The sequence below is a fragment of the Pseudochaenichthys georgianus genome, chromosome 21 (assembly GCF_902827115.2).
Source record: "Pseudochaenichthys georgianus chromosome 21, fPseGeo1.2, whole genome shotgun sequence".
Lineage (NCBI taxonomy): Eukaryota > Metazoa > Chordata > Actinopteri > Perciformes > Channichthyidae > Pseudochaenichthys > Pseudochaenichthys georgianus.
In genome coordinates this window covers 6345050-6369642 of record NC_047523.1, presented here as the reverse complement: position 1 = coordinate 6369642, position 24593 = coordinate 6345050, and the positions used below count along the sequence as shown (strand labels likewise).

General features: G+C 40.5%; 1 protein-coding gene across 2 annotated transcripts in view; it reads left to right on the top strand.

Annotated features, from left to right (window-relative positions):
- The window catches only part of LOC117466575 (glutaminase kidney isoform, mitochondrial-like), a 51637-nt gene that overhangs the window by 14981 nt on the left and 12063 nt on the right, over positions 1–24593 (top strand). Inside the window, exons 2-15 of one of the 2 annotated variants that reach the window (XM_034109905.2) lie at positions 3306–3402; positions 3607–3728; positions 4775–4904; positions 5972–6051; positions 7077–7240; positions 8336–8394; positions 12586–12618; positions 12995–13053; positions 14898–14964; positions 15568–15618; positions 16205–16381; positions 19389–19520; positions 20099–20191; positions 20891–23744. In XM_034109905.2, the coding sequence (XP_033965796.1) occupies positions 3306–3402; positions 3607–3728; positions 4775–4904; positions 5972–6051; positions 7077–7240; positions 8336–8394; positions 12586–12618; positions 12995–13053; positions 14898–14964; positions 15568–15618; positions 16205–16381; positions 19389–19520; positions 20099–20191; positions 20891–21037 (1411 nt within the window). In that variant the 3' untranslated portion in view covers positions 21038–23744. Of the gene's footprint in view, positions 1–3305; positions 3403–3606; positions 3729–4774; positions 4905–5971; positions 6052–7076; positions 7241–8335; positions 8395–12585; positions 12619–12994; positions 13054–14897; positions 14965–15567; positions 15619–16204; positions 16382–19388; positions 19521–20098; positions 20192–20890; positions 23745–24593 lie in introns of those variants that run through there. The other variant, XM_034109904.2, reaches the window with a different exon arrangement.

Here is a 24593-nt window from a genome sequence, read left to right as displayed (position 1 = left end):
AGGCAGGCAGGCAGGCAGGCAGGCAGGCAGGCAGGCAGGCAGGCAGGCAGGCAGGCAGGCAGGCAGGCAGGCAGGCAGGCAGGCAGGCAGGCAGGCAGGCAGGCAGGCAGGCAGGCAGGCAGGCAGGCATTTGTGTGGCATTTGTTTTCAGAAGATATTATATGATAGTGACGTTCGTTCCGGTGCACTAGCTCTGACAGCATTTAGCACTACATCGAGATTAAGATCAAACTAACTTCTTATGGGAACACCCGTATACAGGCTACCTATGGAGTTAGCCAGATCTGTGTAAGTTACTGTTCATGGTCATTTGAAAACAAATGCTGGTGTCGGACAGAAACAAACACACCGAGCTAAGCTGAGCAGAGCACATACACACACACATCATGCGCCTTGGTGACCGGACATCTCCTTCATAAAACTAATAAAAGGGGGAGTAATCGGGCAGTTCGATGTGTGTAGAGGTGTGTGTGGTTAACACGTAGCAGCCTGCAGTCACTCGCTGTTCTGATGAAGGTAAACACAGCGAAGGCGGTGCGTAAAAAGGCACAGCTCTCGGCGCGCTGGTGCTGCACATCTCAGAGGCGGAGTACACGTCCCGCTGCCTCCTGATGCTGCAGCCATTTCATGAAGTGAAGGAGGTTTTCCTTCTATAAAACAGCTGCGGGCAGCAGATACCGTGAGAGTCCCGGACATGAATGCATAGATCAAGGCAGACTGGTTTACAGACTCCTGTTTTGCCAATCCGGTGCTTAATCAAATAGCTCTACACCCCTGGCCGACATGTCCTTAAAAGGAAGTCTGAGTTTGAAAAATATCTCAAATAATGTATGCACTGCCATTTCCCCACATAAACATAACAGTCTGCAATTAAACGGTTGTCTCCTGTGCGCTCCTCTTCCTACTTGGCGCACCGGTAACTTTCTCGTGCGCACAAGAGGCTGAGACGCCGAATCCCTCGGAACATCATAAAAGCCATTTTCAATGGTTTTCTGGTGGAAGATTAACTATGAAATACTATGACTGGTATAGGTGCGAAAATTAAAAAAAGATATGATACATTTTTTGATATATTTATAATTCCGCAAATATTACGATAAACTCACAGCTATTTCGCGGCCCGGCAGTAACACCTCCGCAGCCCGGTACCGATCCGCGGACCGGGGGTTGGGAACCCCTGTTTTATAAGTTAAAGTAATAAAGTTGGGGGTGTCATGATCTATTTATGTATTTTTACAAAATATATAGCCTATTCTTTAATTTAAATCGAAAATGAATTGAGGTAATGAATGGTAACATAAATGTGTTAAATGCACTGCTCTAAGTGAGCTCCACTGCAGAGCCTGCTGCTGTGTCATGGCCAGCATGTGAACGGGCCACAATGTTGGCTTTATTAATCCAAGAGCGACAGAGGGCTGGGCGGAGCTAAAGAATGGAGAATTCCTGGAATTTTGGCCTGCTATAACACTGATCCAGACACTACGTGAGGCAGTGCACACGTAACTGCATTATGTTTGTATCATCTACATATTAAAGATGCAGCAAAGAACTGCATACCTGATGGTAGGTTTCACTGTTGAGTACTGTCTACATTGAAACCACTCACACACTGTATCTTTATAACCCACTGTTCATTGAGACATCTTTTCTTTTGTACATCTGCTTATGACTAATATCCACACATTTTAGGAAACATTACTACAGTATATACATTTGGTTTATCTTATTCTATCTTACATATTATGTGTTTCTTATTCCTGCAAATACTCCTTGCATCATTATGTCTACTGCACTATTTTATTGCAAGTCTTATTGTATGTTGCATTGTTAGAGGGACCCTAGACTACACATACAAAAAACAAATGTGTATGCTTTTTATTATTATCTTCTTTTGTTAAATGTACTACCTGCAGGTGCAAAAGATGTTGGCACTGCATTCTAACACTGTTATGAGCGAGTGAAGGTATTAGTGAGGTAAACAAATGTATAGAAACAAATAGTTTAAATGAGTTATACATACCCTCACCTCATGGTGTGCGACCAGTAAACAGGTGCTTGGGGTGAAGGAGAGGTTGCTGTGACATCTTGCTTGTTGACACACCTCTAAAGTGTGAAAACAGCAGGCTGCAGCTGAGAGCATGCATTCCATTATAATGCCGAAACACACCTGCAGGCACCTGACATTCCTCTTCATTGACGATACGCAAACCAGCACATAGCTCTGATGGGAAACCGATGCAGAAGAGCTGAGAAGCAGGCTGTATTACTGAGTGCAAAGCTCTGTAGCCTTCATGCATGTTGTTCACTGTTTGAATGCAGGGCTGTTTTTTCTTAGAAGAACATTTAGATTATGTGGAACAGTAGCTCATCTCAGATTTCATTCTGTGATGTGAGCCAAAAGTGAAATGTGAGTGTTTTGTCCTACTTGACATCTAAGATGTGCCACCTTTGCACATTCTTTTGGAATATGATCATTGGGTTTTGGGTTTAACACTACACTGAGAAGCCCATTGTTGAAGCGCAACAATGAAAAAGAGTCAGTTGTGGGACTTGTTATTTACTATATTCAATATGACACAACTCTTTTCAGGATCACTCTTATTTATGGAGCCAGTCCAGCTTTCGCTCCGTCGTCATATCCTGATTTCCAGCTTTGACACCTTGTGTTATTCGTAAGGGATCACCGGTAACATGAAACCTTCAGTAGTGTTCTGCTGCACAATTAAGGCTTTGATCTCTATGCTCTAACAACAGACACACATGCCTGTGTGGCTTTTGCTGGCACTTGGATTGCATTATTCCAGTATATATCGCTCAAATCCCTCACTAATGTGATAAGACTGTATATCAACAGCCTCAGATAAGCTCTGTGTTTGCACTGGCAGGACAGGTGGGAACAGGCTCTGTGGCGCAGTGGATTAGTGCGTTGGTGTTGGGATCAGGGGGCACAGGTTCAAACCCCACTGCAGTCAGCATGTCGTTGTGTCCCTGAGACACTTCACCCCAAATTGCTCCTGTGGGGATTGCCCACAGTATTCAGTATGTGAGTCGCTTTGGATAAAAGCGTCTAACAAGTGATTACATGTAATGTAATGTATAATGGTCTGTGCTTAAAGGCAGTCCTGCTGCATATCAACCTAGCTGCCACAGCAGTGCTGTTCTTTTAACTTGCATATAAAACAAATGCCCATGTTAATCCTCTCTCTTCAGCTATCCTGTGTATTTTACTACGGGTTTGATGCTAACATTGAGTACTTTCACATTGCTTGAAGTCTTATACATGTGTTTTTTCCCCGTCTTCTTAGGAGAAGAAATGCTGGCATTCTCCCTAGTTTGGAGGACTTGCTCTTCTACACAGTCGCAGAAGGTCAAGAGACAATTCCTGCTCATAAATTTCTCACAGTAAGTCCTTCAAATTCAGTTCAATGTGATGCTGGGAGCTAAAGTTAAGTGTATGCAAATCGCTTTGGGTAAAAGCATCTAATAAGTAACAATGTAAGGTAATGTCCCAGCATTGATACGTGCATTACAAAGTTATCTCTGTACTTGTGATTGCTTCCTGTACATTCTTTCTATTCAGAAGCGTTTCCAATTCCTCCATTTTAGGCACTTAAAACGACTGGGCTCCGATCTGGGGATCCCAGACTGAAGGAATGCATGGACACTCTGAAAGAAACTCTGAGGAACTCATCAGACGGCGTTACACTCGACAGGCACCAGTTTAAGAAGTAAGGCGTGTTGTGTCTTGTCCCGTGTTTAATCCCCATCATGTACATCTACAATCGTGGCACTTTTTATCGCCTTTCCCAATAACTTTCTACTATTCTTGGCACAAAAAAGGCATGTATGTTTGTTTTTTTAGCACATTCAAACATGCTTGATTGTTTACATGTAACAATTAAAAAGCATTTGGGCTATTCTAATTTTGTGTGAATTGTGCACGTTCATTACAATAGATTAGAATGATATCAATGTATTTAATGTAAGGTTATGCAACATTGCATTTATTGGTGGTTTGTTAAAGATATTTAAATAAGATCCAAATACGTGTTATACCCCACGTGAGACATGAAGAGCTTTACATCCTAATATAACAAAGAATTTAAGATACTGTAGTCCACTAGCAGGCTTTTGGTGTCTATGGTACAGAAGTAGCTCTCTTCACCACTGGAAGGTTTCCAGAAAGGCGTACCTGGTTATGACCTCCTAGAGGACCGAGAGTAACGGTTTGGGGGGGAAACAGCCAGCATAACTGAATGCCTATATAATCATAAAATGCCCTATACTGGGTTTTCCATTCGATACTTAGTCAAGTAAATCTATTGACAGCAGTCAGTGGGGAAACTCCCAATGTCCTTCCCTTTTCACAGTAGAAATGATTCTGTTTATGAAATGTTAAGCTCTCAGTATTTACTTTCCCTTCTTCAAGTATACATTTAAGTGCAAGGCTGGCAAAGGATTGTTTAATGAGTAACACATTTAGGCTTAAGGAGAAGTTAGTTTAAATGTGAGCATCCAAGCGTCCCTGAAACCTTCTGATAATGTCACTACACTATGATGGTTTCCTTCAGTCTGTGGATTGATCATTGATATAGTGATCATTAATCACTATATTAACAATGTAACTGATCAATATGTTGTGTTGAAACTTCTTCATCAGCCACTTTGCATAGAAGTTTGTCACACTTCAGGTTGCAAACTTGATTGACAAACTTTTCCTCCGATTGCATGCAGTCACTGTGTTTGAGCATGCTATCTGTGGTTTATTTATCAGGTGTGTCCAGAGCAACATTGTCCTGCTCACTCAGGCCTTCCGCAAGAAGTTCATCATTCCAGACTTCCAGTCCTTCACCTCCCATATTGATGAGCTGTATGAGAGTGCCAAACCTCTCAATGAAGGACAGGTGTGTCCTTTCATCTATGACTCATTATTTTCTTTTTTGTTTCTGTCGGAGCATCATAATACAGATTCATTTCTTCCTGGGTTCAGTCTGCATTCAGCTGGTGTTAAAGATATCGGATGTGTAATCAGTCCTTGATTATACATCCGCAGTACTCTGATCTGATTTAAACCAATGTGATGGCACGCTTCCATCTTACACCTGCAGGAAAAAGCCACCTCAGAACATGTTAAAAGGGTGATAGTTGTGTTCCCACCTGCTATTTTCACCAGTGGTGCTTGGTTGTTTTTGTCACCACTTTTTTGTGTGTTGTCAAGTTATTCTAAGTGCTAGTTTCGAACAGGTTTAGATATTTAAAAACACAGTTCTCAGTTAGAAAGCATCCGTTGTCTTCATAAATATTTTGGTGCACCAGTTAATTTTGTAATTTACTCACGGCTTTCACAAGTCAAAGGAACATGGTCTACTGGCAAATAACTATACTGTACCACCATGCACATTAACCTGGTGGATTCCGACCCATAGTTTTTAATGATATTTGACGGTCACAGTTAATCATGTGTGATCAACTTGGTGAAATTGAAAAAGAACCTTAACGGAGACAGTTCGAGGCGGGGTCACGCCATAATTTTCCCAAAGCTTTGTTCAGCTTCCCCAGCACGGCCTGCATTTGTTCATCCACTTTTTTCTCAGCGTTCAAAAATAGTTTTGAGTTCAAGAATAAAAAAGCGGCAGCTTAGTGTGGAGCAGTGTCAATAATAAGGGGAGCATTGTCCTTTTTTCGTAGCGTTGAAACACGTCTCTGGGGTTTGTCAAAAGGCTTCCTGGAAAAAGGCGGAAGAGTTGTTGCTATCGTGGTAATGTAAGATAAAAGACAAAAGTAAACAAACTGTCATTTCCTGTTAATGAGCCTCTCGGGTGGAATTCTCTTGTCAACGCATGAGGATGTGTGCGGTCAGTCGTTATTGGCGTTAGGTCTCCATTGAACCCTGAGCTCCAGTAGACGTGAGAGGTGGAAGGTGAGCCTCTGCTGCGTCCACACTCTTTCATCTTCCTCCCCGCTCTTTCAGGTTGCAGACTACATTCCTCAGCTCGCCAAATTCAGCCCTGACCTGTGGGCCGTCTCCCTGTGCACAGTGGACGGACAGAGGTGAGACACGAGTCCTGCGCCACTATTAAAGGGACACCGTCATGTTTCTCAAATGTTTTCATATTGTTTGTAGGATGTTTATCGGTCATCATCATAATGGCAGCTCTGTGCTCTGAGTGAAATCACTGACTCCATTGGCTAAATAATAACCAAATGGTATCCAGTAAGGAATGTAAACAAGCCCCTCCTGATTTTAGTTTTACTGCAGTTTCAGAACCATTCCTTAGTTTCTAACTGTGAAATCAAATCCCCCTTGAGTTTAGAAAAGTGCCACTTATTGCTCATTAATGAGGTTGGGTGAAATACAAAATAAAATCCTCTTCCTTGAAGGCAGTGTAAAACATATTCTTAGTAAAGCCCAATATCTGTTCGTTGATTCAAGTCAATACAGTACGATATATTTTATAGTCCATACAGGTCGTTTGTTTTGGACACAGTTCCACAAAAGACAACAATAATAGTGAAAGATATAATACTTTAACGTGGTAACACATGACTTGTGTACAAATACACAGCTTGCATACACAAATCACAGACACACCTACTGACAAAAGCGACCTATTGCACAACCGTCATGGCTCACAATACTTGCGAGTGTTGAGAAGCTTAATGAAATGTATGGTTAGATTTATTGCAGGACATTTCATTATATTGTGTTGTGTGTGTTTAACAGTAAAAACGAAACCAGTATAAGGAAATGTACCAAAGAGTAGTATAATGATATCAGCAGGTGTTTTGATCCGTTCGGCAGTTGTAAAATTCCATAGGTGTGTATATTAGTTGTGTTTTTGTAAGCGAGGAAGTCATAGAGATAACATGGCACTGGTGGACAGATTGCGTTATCATGCTGTCACTGAAGGTTATGGTTTTCCCCGAACAGCATTCTATGAAATGATATCTTCTTAATAAGAACATTTCCCTTCGATTGTGTCGTCTGTTCATGGTTCTCTAAACATGTTGTTTTCTACTCACTGACTTTGCAGCTGCTTTGCACGCTTAGATAACTTGTGTCTTCTGTCTTGTAGACACACAGTAGGAGACACTAAGGTCCCCTTCTGTCTGCAGTCCTGTGTCAAGCCCCTGAAGTACGCCATCGCTGTCCACGACCACGGCACCGAGTACGTGCACAGTTTTATTGGGAAGGAGCCCAGTGGCCTGCGCTTTAATAAACTCTTCCTCGATGATGATGGTGAGACCATACACTTTTCCTTTTTCTCTAGTTCGTTCCTTCAGTTCATGGCATATGTTTCCTTTCCTACACACTGTCGACCCTGACAGAAGAGTGTACACATGTAGCCTCTATTCTGCCAGGGCATGACGCACAAGGGAGAACATGGAGGTGCTGCACTTAAATGCTTTTAGAGCTCTAAGGGGGGAAGACTGTGTGTCCTCTCGTCATTACATTTCCACAGCACGACTAGAACTAAAGAGGAAGAGAGCTCATTACATGGAGCAGCTTATGGAGATAGACTAAACTAATTCTTAGTTTTACTTAGTTTTAGGAATATGTCAGAAGTCACCTGACCTCCAGCTGACGAATGATTAACACGAGAGCAAGACTTTCTATATCCTAATTTTCTTTTTACATTAAAACATTTTTAATGATTTGATTTAAATAAATGTCTTCAGTTAAACAGTAGTCGATTAGCTTTGACTCGTTGTTGCTTAGTGGCATCTATCCAGCTCCACTCAGTTGAAACACGACCCTTCATCTTCGCAGCTCTGTTTCTATTATTCAAACATGAACCCATCTTCATAGATCATCAAATTAATCATGCTTTTAAACATGTTATTATTATTTAAACATGTGTTATTTATTGTAGTATACATTTATTTAGTATATTGTAGTGCAATGCACATGTTTCTTCATACTTTTAGAAATGTGTTACTTTGTATAATTAATTTATATTTCTAAATATTTCTATTCTAGACTAGGAGCAACCCTCCCAGAAATCACTCCAGTATTTCTCATTCCGATAGCTGAGCATGGCAGAGTTGAAATGAGAGCAACCTTCCACACAGACTTGCTCAGTGTTCCAAGCTTTGTGTGTGCCAACATCCACAATCTCATGTCATCAAAACTGGCTACATGCCAAAGTAACATTTGAAAACCTCATTCTGCTGCTATTTTGTATATACTCTATTAAAACACATATTTATTTGTCGTATCGTCACTCAATGTGTGCTCTCCATGTGTTTGTTCTGTCTATATACAGAGCCCTCAGGTGAGTGTTTACACTTTGATCCTCTGCAGCATGCTAACTGAGCATTTTTTTTTCTGCAGATAAGCCCCACAACCCCATGGTGAACGCTGGCGCTATTGTTTGCACTTCACTGATAGAGGTAAACGCAGACACACTGTTCCGCTCCTTCATTTCTGTTTTCATGTTCAGCCTGTGCGTTTCCACTGTCACTTAGAGATACAGCTCTGTGTGTGGTGGGTGTGTCGGTGAGCTGCTTATCAGGCTAATACCATGAGGATAACATACAGTTAATATTAGCAGATAATGTTGACTGTTTAACAATGAGCCAAGTACATCTTTAATTTCAAACAATGCTAGGAAGACTCACAGTCATGCACCTAGTTCATTTCTTATCATGTTTTAAGATGATGGTGTTCTTAGTTAAGACCCAAATACACTGAAAACAATAACAAACTAAAAACCGCTCCGTATTTGACGTGCACCAGTTGATGCTCCTATTGCATACAGTCATCACGTGTACATGCCATTTGTTATTTCAACCAGTGAAACTACACTTCTGTTATTAATATAACTAAAGAACACGCTCTGGGGAAGAATACTAGCTTGTGTTCCTTTCTAGCTCTCTGCAAAAGAAACCGTAACACTGCCTCCAGTGCGTGTTCAGCTATTAAAGACAATGGGCGTATCTCAACGTCACATTCAGTTCATTTGTACCTTTACTCGGTGCAAACACCCAGTTTGCTCAGATATGTATGACTTTTGACTCGGCTGGAATCATTTCTAGGTCACCACCTTAGTCCACTGCCATGTGTCCTGTTGTGGCCATTAAGTCTTGTGTAAATCCTTCCGGAAGGCACTCAGCCAGCCCCAGCACACAAACATACTCTGTTATCGTCCCTACTGAAAATAACCTGGAAGTGGAGCTAGTCAAGTGCAGTGCACGCAAACCAGCACATGATGAGAGACAGGAAGTGAGTCAGTACTGACCTGTCAGAGCCTCTATCGTTTCACCACAGTTTAGTGTGACCCGGTCAGGATTTCTCTGCAGTGTGAAGACAGATAACTGACAGTGACTTCAGAAATGAATCACTTGTCATGTGAGCTGCAGCTCACAGTTTCACACATAACAAAGGAGAGGTGAGACATGGCTTTAACACCATATGTTTTAAGCTCTTTACAGTGTTAACAATCATTTTCTGGTTTGCCTTCACAGGGGCTCTTTACATAATTGTGCTGGCACTGCATAATTAGCACGTGCACAGACACGTTCAGAAAAGAGCTTTCTATAAATAGCTGCAAGACTAAATCACAGATGTTTTCTTTTGAATATCTTGGACTGAGCTGCAGAACACATCCTCTGCTCTCTGCTCCAGCATGCTCAGTCAAAGATCTGACTGTAGGTTTTTGTGGAGAGGACCTTATGTTGGGCCAACCTTTTGTCCCAAACAATTAGACTTGGAACTGAATTTGTGTTCACTAATAATATGAATATTTGTTGTTGTTGATGTTGTAAGAAACAATATGATACCAAAGCTTGGGAATCTGATTATTAGTGTGGCTTTCTTTACTCGAGGGGAAGCAGTATATAAAGGGAATGAAATCAAATCACCACCTATGTATGAACAAGCATGCTGAAGCATGTTTGATTTTCCTTTGGTTTTGGACCTCTTGTACTCTTTGTCAGAAGTCTCAGGGTCTGGAACCCGTTTGTTTTCCGTTTCCACATGTTCAAAACACATTCCCATTTCAAAATTCATCTGTGCTTGGTGTTTATCAGTTTACAAATATAATCCCATTTAACTTAAATACATCACGTTCTTGCATATGTCACTCGAAGTTGAGACAATGGTAGTATTATCAAACATGGAGCTGTATTTTACAGTGGATATCTGACAATGGCCCAAGATATACCTTTGTAGTTTATTGTGCAATAAAAGCAAAGTTGACAACATAATTGTCATAGTTAGTCATTCTACAATGGCATGTTTATGAATGTGGTGCCATAAAGTACATTTTTAAACCGAGTAGTACTGTTTCTTAACATTTTTACTTTCGGGGCAAAAGAACAATGAATATTAATTTGAAGACCAGTTATAGTACACTGAGGAAAATGATTACATTTGTTATGTTAACACTTTAATTGAACACAAAGGCTGCTTGAGGAAACATTGGACCTTTAATTTCTAACTTGTCAGCAGTATTTATGAATTGGATCTGATGTGTCACAGCAATGTTTAAAAGCTTTTTATCGTTTAACATAATGAACAAACACAAGACACAACAGATGCCATTAAAACACCTTTCCATTTGTGTGACTGTTGTGTCGTCACAGTTGTCGAACAGAAGTAGAATTTAGATTAAAATGGTAATCTAAAATTCAAAGAAGATATCTTTCACAGCGATGGGTAACTTGGTTTTTAGTAGTTGCAATAGTTCAGCATTTTCTTGTGAGAGTAAGATGATATGAAAGCCAATAACCTAAAGCTATTTACCATTAGTTCATAGAAACCAAAAACAGCTGACAGAATACTAAGTTGAAATTCCATGTTTTTTTAACTTCATTTTTTTTAACAGTTGGGTTAACTGATTTACCGCCGGCACCAAGTGGCTAAAACATGAGTAAATGCATCTACTAAGCAATTAACTAAGTACCAATTTGAAAGCTTAAAATAGCTAGTTTAGACAAAAGCCTTAAGGGAAACGTCTAACCAGGAATGATGTAGGATATTGTGAGCACTAACAATAACGACTAACAGCAGCAGACCCGACAGCCTCTCTGAGATACCAGACTCTGAGAATTAGCTGTCGTTTGCCCAAAGAGAATTCCCCATAAATAGTGCCAACAAATTCTCTTCATATTAATTAACAAATGTTTGTAAATGAGTGAGATTTAGTGTTGGTTGGTGTGCTTTTGAACACGCCAAGCTGTCTTCATGCTAAACTAGCTAAACACGTCCATGACATTATTCATCTCACTCTCCAAGGGAAAGGGCTTACATGTTGAAATAACTCTTAAACATTTCCAACAGTGGTGTAAGCAGATAAGTTGAAACATTAGAAGAGCACCAACTGTACTTTTTAATCCTCTATTAGATTAAATCTGTTCGGTCTGTTATTTTTCTTCCAAGTAAGGTCCTTTGTAATATTATCACTGTCTCTGTACTCCTCATTATATAAGCAAATCCACCAGTTAAAACACCTTCCTCATTTAGATGTTATAATACATGTTAGATGGTTGACGTGGCAGAACTGTTGTTACATGGTGCTTGAAGGCTACATGTTGTTGCTGTTTTTACAGACATAGGAACTGTGGGAAATAGTGACTGCTGCTGCAGGTCAAATGACGTTGGTAATTTTTTCTTCCTTTTCCATATCTTTCTCCTCCCAATCCCCAGACCCCAGACCCCTACCCCACTCTTCTCTCCTTCTCCTCCAATCAGATCTGTAGAACTCCCATGTAGTGACTCTTTAACACCTCCATCAGTGTCACTTACTTTTTCTTCTGCACAGTAAAGTGTAGAATCTTTGATATGTACTGTCGCACATAATGCATTTGTCTTTTTAAATGTAATGTTAAAAATATGCGCACACCATCCTTTATATTTGCAACTAATGCTCCAGAACTATAAATGTGCATGCATGTCCATTTGTACTTTTGCTGTGTTTTCTGCAGTGCGATAGGCAACATAATAAGCTTCAAGAAGGTACACAAACTGTGTATTCTATTCTCAGAGGGAAAGCATTCCTCCCTTTGTATCCTGCCCGTTGTTTTGTCCGACAGTCTCTTGACACATGACACATGTTGACATATCATCCTCAAACACATGCACCTGCTTTACAGTAACCTGTAATGCAAACCTAGCTGCAGACACTTACATGTACTTGGATAGTAACACACAGTCACAGCTGTTTCAGCTTACAAGAAAAACAACACATTTACCTTTTTACTGATTAGAGAATATTGAGCCCCCTATTTGGAATCAGTGAGACATAATGGTGGGCGGGGCATGTGTTTCTTTAACTGACTTAGGTCTGCTCATGCACATGTCTACTAAATCTCCCTTTGTTAAGTCTAAAGATCTTCCACTGTGTAATCAAGTCTCATCAAATCCTATTGATATTTGTTATCGATTTTTAGAATTATTGGCAAAAGTCATGTGATTCTTATTTTTTTTTTTTTACATAAACATCCACAAATGTATTTTCTAATTCAGTAGTTTCATTTGGTCAGCATTCATATTTTAGTCTGATCTATAATGATGCTGTCCTCTGCAAACAAATCCCTCGTGAATGAATCGTACTAACTGCTGATTATTCTCTTCTCTCACAGCAAGGTGCAAGCAACGCAGAAAGATTTGATTATGTAAGTATTAGAAGTCATACCGGGTAAAAAGTATCGATTCACTTTGATGTACCTTATGAAGAGTCCCCTAGGATGAGTCGATGCTGTTTTATTATTGTGTATTTAATTGACCTCTTTAGACTGTCTAATAAAGCTTATGCTAAATGCCTTACTACACAGTAACTCTGAGTAGATGTTGAGTACATAGTGTTTACTCTAGAGAAAGGACACAATGAAGTGTGATTATGCATACTAACAAGTGTGCTGCTATACGACCATGCAGTATACAAGAAAATGTAGTAACTGTTGCTGCTCACAGCTAGACATTAAAGGGGCTGTAATGCCTTCAAAAGAATGTAAATAACAATGTATCAACTTTCACTCTGCTTTCCCCCAGGTCATGAACTTTCTGAAACGTATGGCGGGAAACGAGTATGTGGGTTTCAGCAACGCCACGTAAGTCCCTCTAAATCATGAGTTGATGTTATCAAAGTTATCGTCCTCCACTCACCACACAAAGCAGAACACTTGCTTTCATTTCAAACCTTTATTTACCCAGGTGTATCCCTTGAGATCATTGATCTCTTTTTCAAGGGAGACCTGCTCAAGTAGGTTCCACGTGAAACATAAAAACACAAAACAACAGAACAACAAAAAGGACATCATACAGCATCATTACAGAGATTTACAATAACTATCCACATAAACAGGTACCAACAGCATCCTATTGAGTAGCATCCAACCGAGCTTTAGAAACATTTAGTGGCACCAGATTGCTCAGTTTCCATTTAATTTGCAGACTATTCCAAGACAGAGGAGCTGCGCATCTAAAAGCTGTCTTCCCTAAGACAGTCCTAGCAGTTGGCACATTCAATAAAACCACAGCGTGCGATCTCAGGCAGTAGCCACTTACAATTCTCCGTGAGATCAGGGAGCAGATGCTACTCTGTATGGCTCAAAACGTTGTAGCGTGTGGAGCCTTTAACCCCCACCATTGGTCACCTCTCGGCAGGTGTCTTTAATCAGCTCTTAGATAACGAGCTCGAAAGGCCAATTAGCTCAGTGACGGATTAAAAACACAAACAAAATGCAATGCATGTCAACAGCGTCACTAACAGTAATGACTGGAGGATCTGTGTATCATCACTCATCAGGCATGTTGTGCTCAATGCAATGGAAAGTGTTGTATTTCCACAGCCAACTTGTGTAGGTTGTCTGAACGTGAAATATGAATATGTCACGTGCATTATGAAATATGGTCCATGGTCACAGACATGCAGAAGGGCCTGCCATCTCCCCTACACAGGCGCAAGACACACACGGTTAGTTGTGTGTCCTTTTGTAGCTCTTTTGTACGTTTGTGTCTCTTACTGTAGTAGTCGATTTGGGTCTTTATGGTGTTTTATTCTTTCCTCCATTGTTTTGTGTCTTGCTGAGGTCGTTTGTGCCTCTTAGTAGTGACTTTATGTATCTTTCTAATCATTTTTATGTCTTTTTGTAGTCATTTTGTGTCACTTGATATGTTTTTACCTTATTCATAGTCGTTCAGAAGTCTCTTTGTGTATCTCTTTATAGTTATTTTGGTCTCTTAGGCAATTAGCAAATTGGTCAGAAAGGTATAGGTTGGAAGTCGGCAGTTATTTGATATTACTTACATTCATTAGGTGATGTGTTATTTATGACTGACGAAATGCTGTCTGTATTGTAGAGTCTGTCTGTATCCCGCAGGCAATAAGACTGTTAACCAACTGAACTGCTGAAACAATTTCACAACATTCATCTGCTACTTAGTAATTATTTATCTCTCATCTAATATCATTGCAATAACTTGTATATAGACTCGTATTGCACTATTCCACTTCTCACTTTTTTAAAACAATTTTTCTTTCGTATTACTTTTAATATAATATACTTTAATATTGCTTTAATATTGTCTGCTTATCTGTATTATTGTGTTGCATTGTTGGAGAAGCCTGTGACCGTTGATTTTCAATGACATAATTACTCTGTAGCTATGTTAGTTTGACAATAAAGAACCTTGAACCTTGAACCTTAAAAGGTCACTAGCATGATTTATGATGGCGCCATATGCTAACAATGTGTACAGAAAAGAGAAAGCACAGAGAGACTCATGTTGCAGTGCATCATCACATGATAGATAGCATAAGCACTTTGGTTGTACTGTAGACATGAGTGGAGGGGGGCCAGAATTTCAACACTCGAGTGCAAATGCACACACGCACGCGCGCACGTATTTCCTTCCCCTATTTAATGGGAGTGCTCTGATCTTTGTGTGACAGATTCCAGTCGGAGCGTGAGTCAGGGGACAGGAACTTTGCCATCGGCTACTACCTGAAGGAGAAAAAGGTTTGAGCTTGGATGAGTCATAGGGCGTTGCTGACTTTGTATACTTCTGTCATTCTGTTGATATCTATCTGCCCTGCAAAGCTGAAGAACAGTAATTGTAAGACTGAACAAAATAAAGTAAGACCAGGTGTGATTTACGGCCCGTCCACACGGCGGCGTGCGTTGAAGCTTCAACGCTTCTGCCCATTCACTTTGAATGGGGTGACGTCACACTTTGCCGAACTGCATTGTGGGAGCTTCGGTTTGTTCGAGTTGCTCGCTTCAAAAGTGGAGCAATGTTCAACTTTTGAAGCTTCGACGGAAGCGTCAGCTAATAAAATCATATGCCAGTACAAGCTCTAGCCAACCAAACCGCTGCTTGTGTGTCCGGGTCGGGAGATTCATGTGATTGGTTGTTGGTCGAGCTTCAAACACGCCCGCCGGCAAGCTTCAACGCACGACGCCGTGTGTATATGTCCCCCAATTAAATATAATAATCTTTTTAGTTTGCATGTGCCTATTTGGAATCTGCTTTTATAGACATACCTGTTAGTCTCAGTAATAAGTGTGTGACATGGAAATTCACAGTGTTTGAGGAACGTTCCTTTGATTGTTTCTCTGCAGTGTTTCCCAGACGGGACAGACATGACATCTGTTCTGGACTTCTACTTTCAAGTAAGTTTAGCCTTGGTTTCTTTTCCATTTTCTTTCAATTCAGTATCAATATCAAGTCCTATTTTTATTTATTTTTTTGGATGACTATCAAAAATGTTGTTTGCCTGCTCTTCCTACTCTATTGATTCCAGCTGTCAGGGTCAGAGATCCTGGATGGATCGACTTTCTGCTTCTCTACCATATTTAGCGCCATATCACTTTCTTTCTGTCAAACTCTCTGTTCTCATCATGTTAACTTCCCCATAAACTACTAGCTATTAAACACTGTTCCTGCAATAAACAGTACATCGATTTGGTTTCAGAGGGGTCTGAAACTTTAAATGAGGGCGGAATACCATTCTACACTTTATTTTCTGTGTTTTTATTGAGAGAATCGAGCCAATTTAAACCGGTTGCTGTGAGGGACATACAGTAGCTTTTGATTACATTTTCATCAAAACCTTAAAGGTCCCACGTCATTCTCATTCCTGCTCGCCTGTCCCCCCACCACCAAGTTACCATGTGGCGTGACGCAAAAGGCGCTCTGCAGTGTAAGAAAATGTTGATGGAGAAATTCTACAAATTGTCCTTATGTGTGAACCTGCAGCTCTGCTCCATTGAGGTGACCTGTGAGAGCGCCAGTGTCATGGCGGCCACTCTGGCTAACGGCGGCATCTGTCCCATCACGGGGGAACGTGTGCTGAGCCCCGAGGCGGTGAGGAACACGTTGAGTCTGATGCACTCCTGCGGCATGTACGACTTCTCAGGACAGTTTGCTTTCCATGTAAGTAAAAGGATAGGATCACAAGTATCGTATGAGACATATGTTTTGTTTAAAATGGCCAAGGAGTCAAACCTTTTGAAGTCTGGCCGTGTTTTAAGCATTACTATTTGTACTTTATAATTTAGTCACCGTCTTAAAAAGTATTTAGTTTTAGTTTTTGAAACTGTTTTATAAATCCTTCCAAATATGTGTTTGCAGGCTACAATCCAGACATAGAAACGAAAGCTACTAATTATTATTATTATTATTATTATTATTATTATTATCATAATTGTGGGTGATGGCAGGGTTGGTCCTGTGTAAAAAAAAAAGCTGTAAACTGAATGTGAGTGTTTTGGACATAATGAGAGTTTATTAACTACAGTTGTGTTTACCTGTAGCCTTGTCTGTTTTAGGCTCACATAGTTCCTCTGCTTTTTTGTGATTATATCTGCTATGTCCTGACATGCCAAAATACACACACATGTTCGGTAAATGACAAATGCTGGTGAAGCAGGTTTGCAACGGGTATAGAATGAAACTAGTTTAAGCTGGTAAACAGGATTGCCCCAGTAATGACTCAGGGTTACACCCAACAGGCATCAACAACATGGCAACAAGCATCCGTTACTGCACTAATATCTGTGAGACTTTACCTAGGAAAAATACATTACTTAATAAAAATGGTAATTCAGTAGTAAGTGTTAGGAGATATAAATGTTAATTAGGCCGCATTTCCAAATCTCCTCGCGTCCCTACACGAGCCATTATCTTACAGGAAGGAAACCCAGAACCTACAAGTAACCGTTTAACAATAATCCACTTTAATGGTAATATACAATGCAATACAATCAAGTACAATCAATACAGTACAAATTACATACAGTTCTGTGGGATCCCACATTTACCTGATACTCACGTGAGCCAGCCAGCCAGCCAGCCAGCCAGCCAGAGAAGAAAGAGACCGAACACAGCGGGGTTTCTGTCTATATCCCTCGCTGACCCAAGGTGCGCCTCCCTTCCAGACCAGTGATTGGCTGCCCAAATTATCATCAACACCCCACATCTTAAGTCCCCAATCCCAGTGGCTCAGCTTCCTTATCACAGGGATCTGAGATGACTGTATGTCAACTCCACACCTTCCCCCTCTTCCTTTGTCCTCACAAAACCAAATGTTCCCAGGCTCCAAACACAGTTCACAGTTTTCTCACCCAAATCATTTTCCCTTTTTAAGCATCTTGATAGTTTACTAACCTGAATACATACAAATATTTCTTTACATAAGGTAAGTATAAAATATACTTTTACAGTAGAGCATAATGCAATGTATATGCAGCTTGGATGACCTCAGGACTGAGTACAGCGGCCACACCAGAGCTTCCTGTAAGGACTAACCGGTCATCTGTAACTTTCACAGTGAGCTCGACACATCATCACAGTGAAGCAATAAACAAACTGTTATGACACTAAAAAAGATGAAGACAATAAAATAAATATAAATACATATACATAAATAAAAAACATATCAATATCTGCTCCATTATGTGAAAAGATGTTTTACAGATATATTGTTTTTATTGACAAATGCTTATTATATAGTACTGTATATACCATTTTATAGTGTGCATCTAAAAATAAATGATTTAGCTTTTCCAATAATTAGTATCCTTATTAATGCTAATTTAAATGTTTCTTAGCAGTCAAATAACTGTTGATTTATTATATTATAATTTAATGTACTATCAATGTATTACTTGATGATTATTAGGTTTTTTGTTATAGTATATTGTACCTCTATAATTAAAAATAGCGTTATGGCAGAACAGTTGTATTGGACTGTTCTGTACAGGAATATGTAATGAAGTAGAAACAAGAGTGTGCATAATGTAAATAGTGTGAACAATCAAATATCCCAATTGTGGTTGTTTCCATACCGTTCCTTAAAAACATATACCTGATTTACTGCTTTTCAGACTTTCCTGATTTAAATTATAATGTCCTTCAAGATGATGAATGTCATTGTATTTTACACCTGTTTTTTTTCTATTACATGCATGTATGCTTGTATTTAACTGCTCTTCAGTGTAGCATAGCTGTCATATCACATGGTCTGCCCGATCCGAGGTGTTGGGGCTGATGGGATGGCACATTTTAATTAGACCGCTCCTGGTGCCAAAGAAGTAGAGAGTGGGAGCAATGTGTGAAAATATGTTTCTATTCTCATCGTGATTTCAAGCAGTTAGTTTTGACAATAACAACAGTAACATCTACTCTTTATTGATATCCCTCTTTGCATATTTTGTCTATGATGTCACTTCCTAACCTGTTAAGCCCGGGACCCCCGCCCCCGGGGCAACAAGCAACATCTTGCAAGAAACAGCTTCTCAATTCAATTCAAAACCTTTATTTATCCAGGTAAAATCCCATTGAGATCAATGATCTCTTTTCCAAGGGAGACCTGCAGCAGTAGGTTCCACAAGAAGACATAAAAACATTAACAACAGAACAACAAAAGGACATCATACAGCACAATGTACAGGGATTACAATTTACATATCTAACCACATGTACAGGTACCAACAGCATCTGATTTTGTAGCATCTTCTGAGGGCTTCTTAACATTTAACAAACTATGAATGTGTCATACCCACTTAACGGGAAGAAACTCAGCTACCTGATGATATGAATTTTTTTACGGAAACACAACTCTAACGCCGAGCCTCTGAATTAGCACTAAGCGAAAGAGTGCTAACGCACTTAGCACATAACTCACGGTAGAAATATGTTATGCTTCATCGGATCTGCTCGCTGAGATTCCACAGATTCCAATGGTGTAAGTATCATCACTGAGCGACTAAAACTCACGGCAGCGAAAGCCAGCAAAGACAACACACAACTTCACTTTACGTGGCCAAAACGGCAAATGCGTTTCGAATACTCGTTCCGAACAACAAACAAACCCTCTCCTCTTCCAGCCAAATATACACCCGGCTGCGGTTCTGTTGTGTAACTCTTCTCCCTGTTGTAGGTCGGTCTGCCAGCCAAGTCTGGAGTAGCGGGGGGGATCCTGCTGGTTGTTCCCAATGTGATGGGCATCATGTGCTGGTCTCCTCCTCTGGACAAGATGGGGAACTCAGTGAGAGGAATCCAGTTCTGCACGGTATGTGAGGGCGGGACCGGACAGTAGATCACTGCACAACACATACTTCTATGTTTACATACCAGCGCATTACTGTATGACAAAGAGGCATTCTGGAGTAATTGTATTTCAAACATCTTCAGTCACTTGCCTTATTGCAGAATGCACACAAAGTCTTCAAATGGCTTTCTCCAGACCTACAATAATTATAGATTCAATGTCATTTTGGACTTTGACAATATAACTTTTTAAGCAACTTTTAGATTAGTGAATAGCAACACAAAGGTAACATGTTGCGTGTGTGCATTTGCACTTGAGTGTTGGAATTCTGGCCCCCCTCCACTCATGTCTACAGTACAAAGTGCTTATGCTATCTATCATGTGATGATGCACTGCAACATGAAAGGTAACACCAAACTTAATTAAGAAATGGATTGAAAGAAATTCATAATTAATTTAGCTTTAGTCAGTGAACAATGCATGTAATCAGATAACAGCTAGTGCTGTTTCTTAACTGAAAGTATTGGTATTTAGAAACAGAATTACATTTCATATTGTTTTCATCCTTTCAAATGTATCGATCTGCCTTTTCATTCCAGGACCTGGTGGAGCTCTTTAACTTCCACAACTACGACAACCTGAAACACTTTGCCAAGAAGCACGACCCCCGCAGAGAAGGAGGGGACCAGCGGGTAAGGACACACAGCGGCATCACGTTGTGAGGAACACACCCACAAAGTTGCACCCATTTCCTTCCTCACACACACAGAGTTTGTCCTTCTCTCCAAGAATGCTTAGCGTGCTGGAGGTCACATTGAACAGCTCATTGCGTCTGTTTTGTTGCGGTTTGCTTACATTTTGATTGGCATAACTGTACAAAAAGTACATCTTTATCGGAAAACAACATGTCAATTGATATAGACAGTGAAACGGGATTTTCCTCTGTCTTAACCTGTGCTACCTCTCTTTTAATTCCCATGGAGATTGCTGCAACGAAGCATATTTCTGAGTTTGGTCACTGGGTACCATTCAGTTTGCTTTGCATAGGGTTCAGCACGGAATATAAGCATCTTAGTTAACCAAGTGTGTATGACAAAGCTGTGTATGACAAAGCTGGCTATTTATACCTCGGTTAAAAAATACAGAGAGGCCCACACAGCTAAAAAAACTGAAGCCTGCTTTAGATCCTGCCGTTCCTAAAGCTAAATAAAGAAACCTCTTAAACCTTAAATGGGGATTCAGTAGGTATTTCAAAAGATTTATCAGCAAACTAAATGCCATTTACACACCACAAACATTTTATTTATATATATATAAAAATGTATACACACACAAAGAACACAAAAACAGTAGGAGCCAGACTAATTTGTTATTCGTGTCAATTGAAACAGCAGTTCTTCTTCGGACCCATGGATTACGAGAGCCTCCAGCAGGAGCTAGCTCTGAAAGCCCCCCTTTGGAAAAAGGTGGCCCCCACCGAGTCGCACCAGGACAGCTCCACCACTGTAGTCTATAGGATGGACAAAGTCGCCGAATGAGATAAAAACGTAAAAAGGAGGCGTGCCTGTCCCCCACATAGACTGATCTCTCACCACAACACCACCACCACTGTTACCTTGCCCTCGAATATTTATACATAAATAATGTGGAGGATTATTTATAACTACGAATGGTTACTGTGTGGGAAGGTTCTTCTGTTTTTATGTGTGATGGGGGAAATGGGATTCTGCTTTTGAAGTTAACTCTAAATTGCAAATGAACTCTAGTGGCCTTAGTGTTTAGGATCGGCTGTACTGAACGGGTTAGACTCTATCACCCCCTTTATTAGATTTGATCAGAAATCCAAGCTAAGAGTTATCAGACTAGGGGTTCATTTGAAATTCACTTTTATTTTAACCAAAAGGAAACAAAGTGGTGCGTGTGGGGAGTTTCACTACAGCCGGCTTTGAGACCAACAGACTTTTAATATTTACATTCTGACTTATTTGATGGTGTTTGCTACTGCAGCACACACCGAGGCCTCTGACTGCTGATAACAACAATACAGGTGCAGGATGTGCCATAGTACACTATGAAAACAGCTGAACGGAACGGAATGGGTTTCTGGATTTTATTTATGGGAATGTGTGGGTCAAAGGAGAATATTGTTAACATGAAGGTTAGCTGTAAATACTTGGACTGGAGTGCAGCAGTGTTGTCTTTTTTGTTGTTGTATTGAGCTGTGAAGTCTGAAGGGATTTTTGGTATACAGGTTTTTTTTTTCTTTTTTAATGTCCACATGCTGGACCCTGAAAAGACAAATCACCCCAAAAACTGAAAGCTCAGCTTTCTGGTCAGTTTTAGCGAGCTGATTGGTTAGCTTCTGATGCCAGCTGGTAGCTTAAAGAGCCTGTGACACGAGTTTCCCCCCATCATCCAAACCCATCAATTTGAGTAAATATTGTCCCCTTGAAAACCGTTACTGAACTGATTTTGGATATTTGTACTTTGATAACCATTAGTCTGCCTTCAATGTTGACCATTTTTTGGATCTTCTCGGGGATTCTTCAAGTCCCGCCAAATGATGTGTGACGTAATTACGGGCACAGCGCTCCAGCTACACCGTTCAGGATCCCAGCTTCTGCATGTAAACGCACGACGGCGCACACAGCAGAAAGCTCAGACAGCGATGACAGGTTAATGTTGAACGTGTCTGAGAGCTCATATGAGGCTGAAGGATCGGTTTATGTTGTATCTGTTAGAAGTTTAGGAATGAGGTGCGTCAATATGGGCGATCATACGGTCATGTAGCCAGTGGTGGACTGGGACTAAAAATCATCCCGGGACTCTCGACCGGCCCACTTCGGTACCGCTGGGTAAATTGTCAACGGGGGGAGTGGGGATGTGCTAGTGACTTATCCGACCGGCCCACTTTGGTACCGGACCATCGGGATTTGTCCCGATGGCCAGTCCGCCACTGCACCCAGCCCAGCCCACGTAAACTGTCAACGGGGGGAGGCTAGTGTCCCGATCGGAGTGGGAATAATAATCCGTGCATTTTATCCATTAATTTCCCCAACATTGTGGTAAAAAACCACACGTTTAATCCATGTTGGTGTACTACAACTACAAAAAGCATCGGTTTGTTTTCTCATCAGGAAATGCAGACCGGCTCAAACAAACGATTTTTAATCATCATCCTCACGATCATTTAATCTATATATGTTCCCCGAATTGACATGAAAGCACTAATAAATGTAGTTTCATCCACTTGAGTTTACAACCACAAAAATAATCGATTTGTTTTTATATCACATCCCACGAGAGGAAATTCAGCAGCTCTCACTCCCGACTTTTAATCCGAATGTAATCATCATCTTCACCACGATCATTTATGTTTATGTCGCCGAATTGACATGAAAGCACTGACAAATATGAATATACTGTAGTCGACTTCATTAAAACGTTATTAACGTGCCTAAACTCAGTAATTCACCATTTCTACGCATGACAACACACTTTGTCCGTGTTTGGCTCTCTCGCCGCGCAGTGAAGCGTTCCCGCATTGACGTCACTTCCGGCTTCCCCCAAAACTTCAGAATGAGTCGATGGAATTTCTCCTCGATGTTCGAAATTATTGATATTTATCGGAACGGTATCGCACCTTCTTTTTAAACTGACGCTTCGAGATGACTAGTAGCCCAATATTTCATTGCACAACAGTTGTTGGGAGGCTGTCACAGGCTCTTTAATGTTAGCATGGACATTTCTCTGCATAATATGCATGCACCTGCACCATCTTTCTGTAGCTGGTTCAGCTCAGACAGACATTAAAGTTGCCTACAGATTTCTGGAATAGAATAATTTATACAGACATTTGTGAAATGAGATTATCTGGTCACAAAAATTACATTAGATTTTTTTTTTTATTACTTAAAATATAGCATCATGTGTGCCTCCCTTCAAACCCTTAACAAAAAGACACACTAATTTGACAGCTGAGAAACGGTAGATATTGCATATTGAAAAGATAAACCACACGTATAAAGGACTTGATTTTAACTTGTGACTGTAAACCGTTGGGTGATGATATAATAATGTTGGTATGGTAAATAGTTTTCTCAGGAGAGGGCTGACGTGACTTATACAACGAGCGGTTGTTCCTGCAGAGCAGACACTCACTTATCTTGATTGTCCTTGTCCCCTTTGGAGTGTGTGTGTGTGTGTGTGTGTGTGTGTGTGTGTGTGTGTGTGTGTGTGTGTGTGTGTGTGTGTGTGTGTGTGTGTGTGTGTGTGTGTGTGTGTGTGTGTGTGTGTGTGTGTGTGTGTGTGTGTGTGTGTGTGTGTGTGTGTGTGTGTGTGTGTGTGTGTGTGTGTGTGTGTGTGTGTGTGTGTGTGTGTGTGTGTGTGTGTGTGTGTGTGTGTGTGTGTGTGTGTGTGTGTGTGTGTGTGTGTGTGTGTGTGTGTGTGTGTGTGTGTGTGTGTGTGTGTGTGGGGCCAGTTAGTAAGGGAAGTTACTCAGTACCACGTTGGCAGAGGGGGAGTTGGTTCGTCACTGCGACCTTCAGTTAAAGCCCTTTCCAGCCTTTCACCTGGGCTGCATTCCAAACCGTAACTGTGTGTTTGCACTTTGTTCACTAAAATATGTTGAAACAAGTTGTCTTAGTCTAGAAATAATGCTACTTTCCACAGAAACATAATGAAACAGAAATTGAGGATTCATTTGATGAACGGTTTTTCTTTAAAGGCCCCCTATTAAACTATTTTTCAACAATATATTATCGGTCTCAGATATATACACAAAACATGTCTCTAAAGTGTTTGGCTGAAATACCAAACGGATCATTGTAGCATCCCATAATCCTCTCTGTTTCAGCCCTGTTCAGAAATGGCTGATTATGTATCTGTAGCTTTAAATGCTAATGAGCCGCCACGCCCTCTATGGAAGTGATTGGTTGTTTTTTTTAAAAATTTAAAAAAATTGTGCTCTAGGAGGAGATTCAGGTGATAAGGTGGGCGGGTGTTACCTTGGTTGATCAATGGTAACACCCAAAAAACATTGTGACATCACAAAGTTGCCAAAATGCTCATTTTCAGACAGGTTTTATATAGATG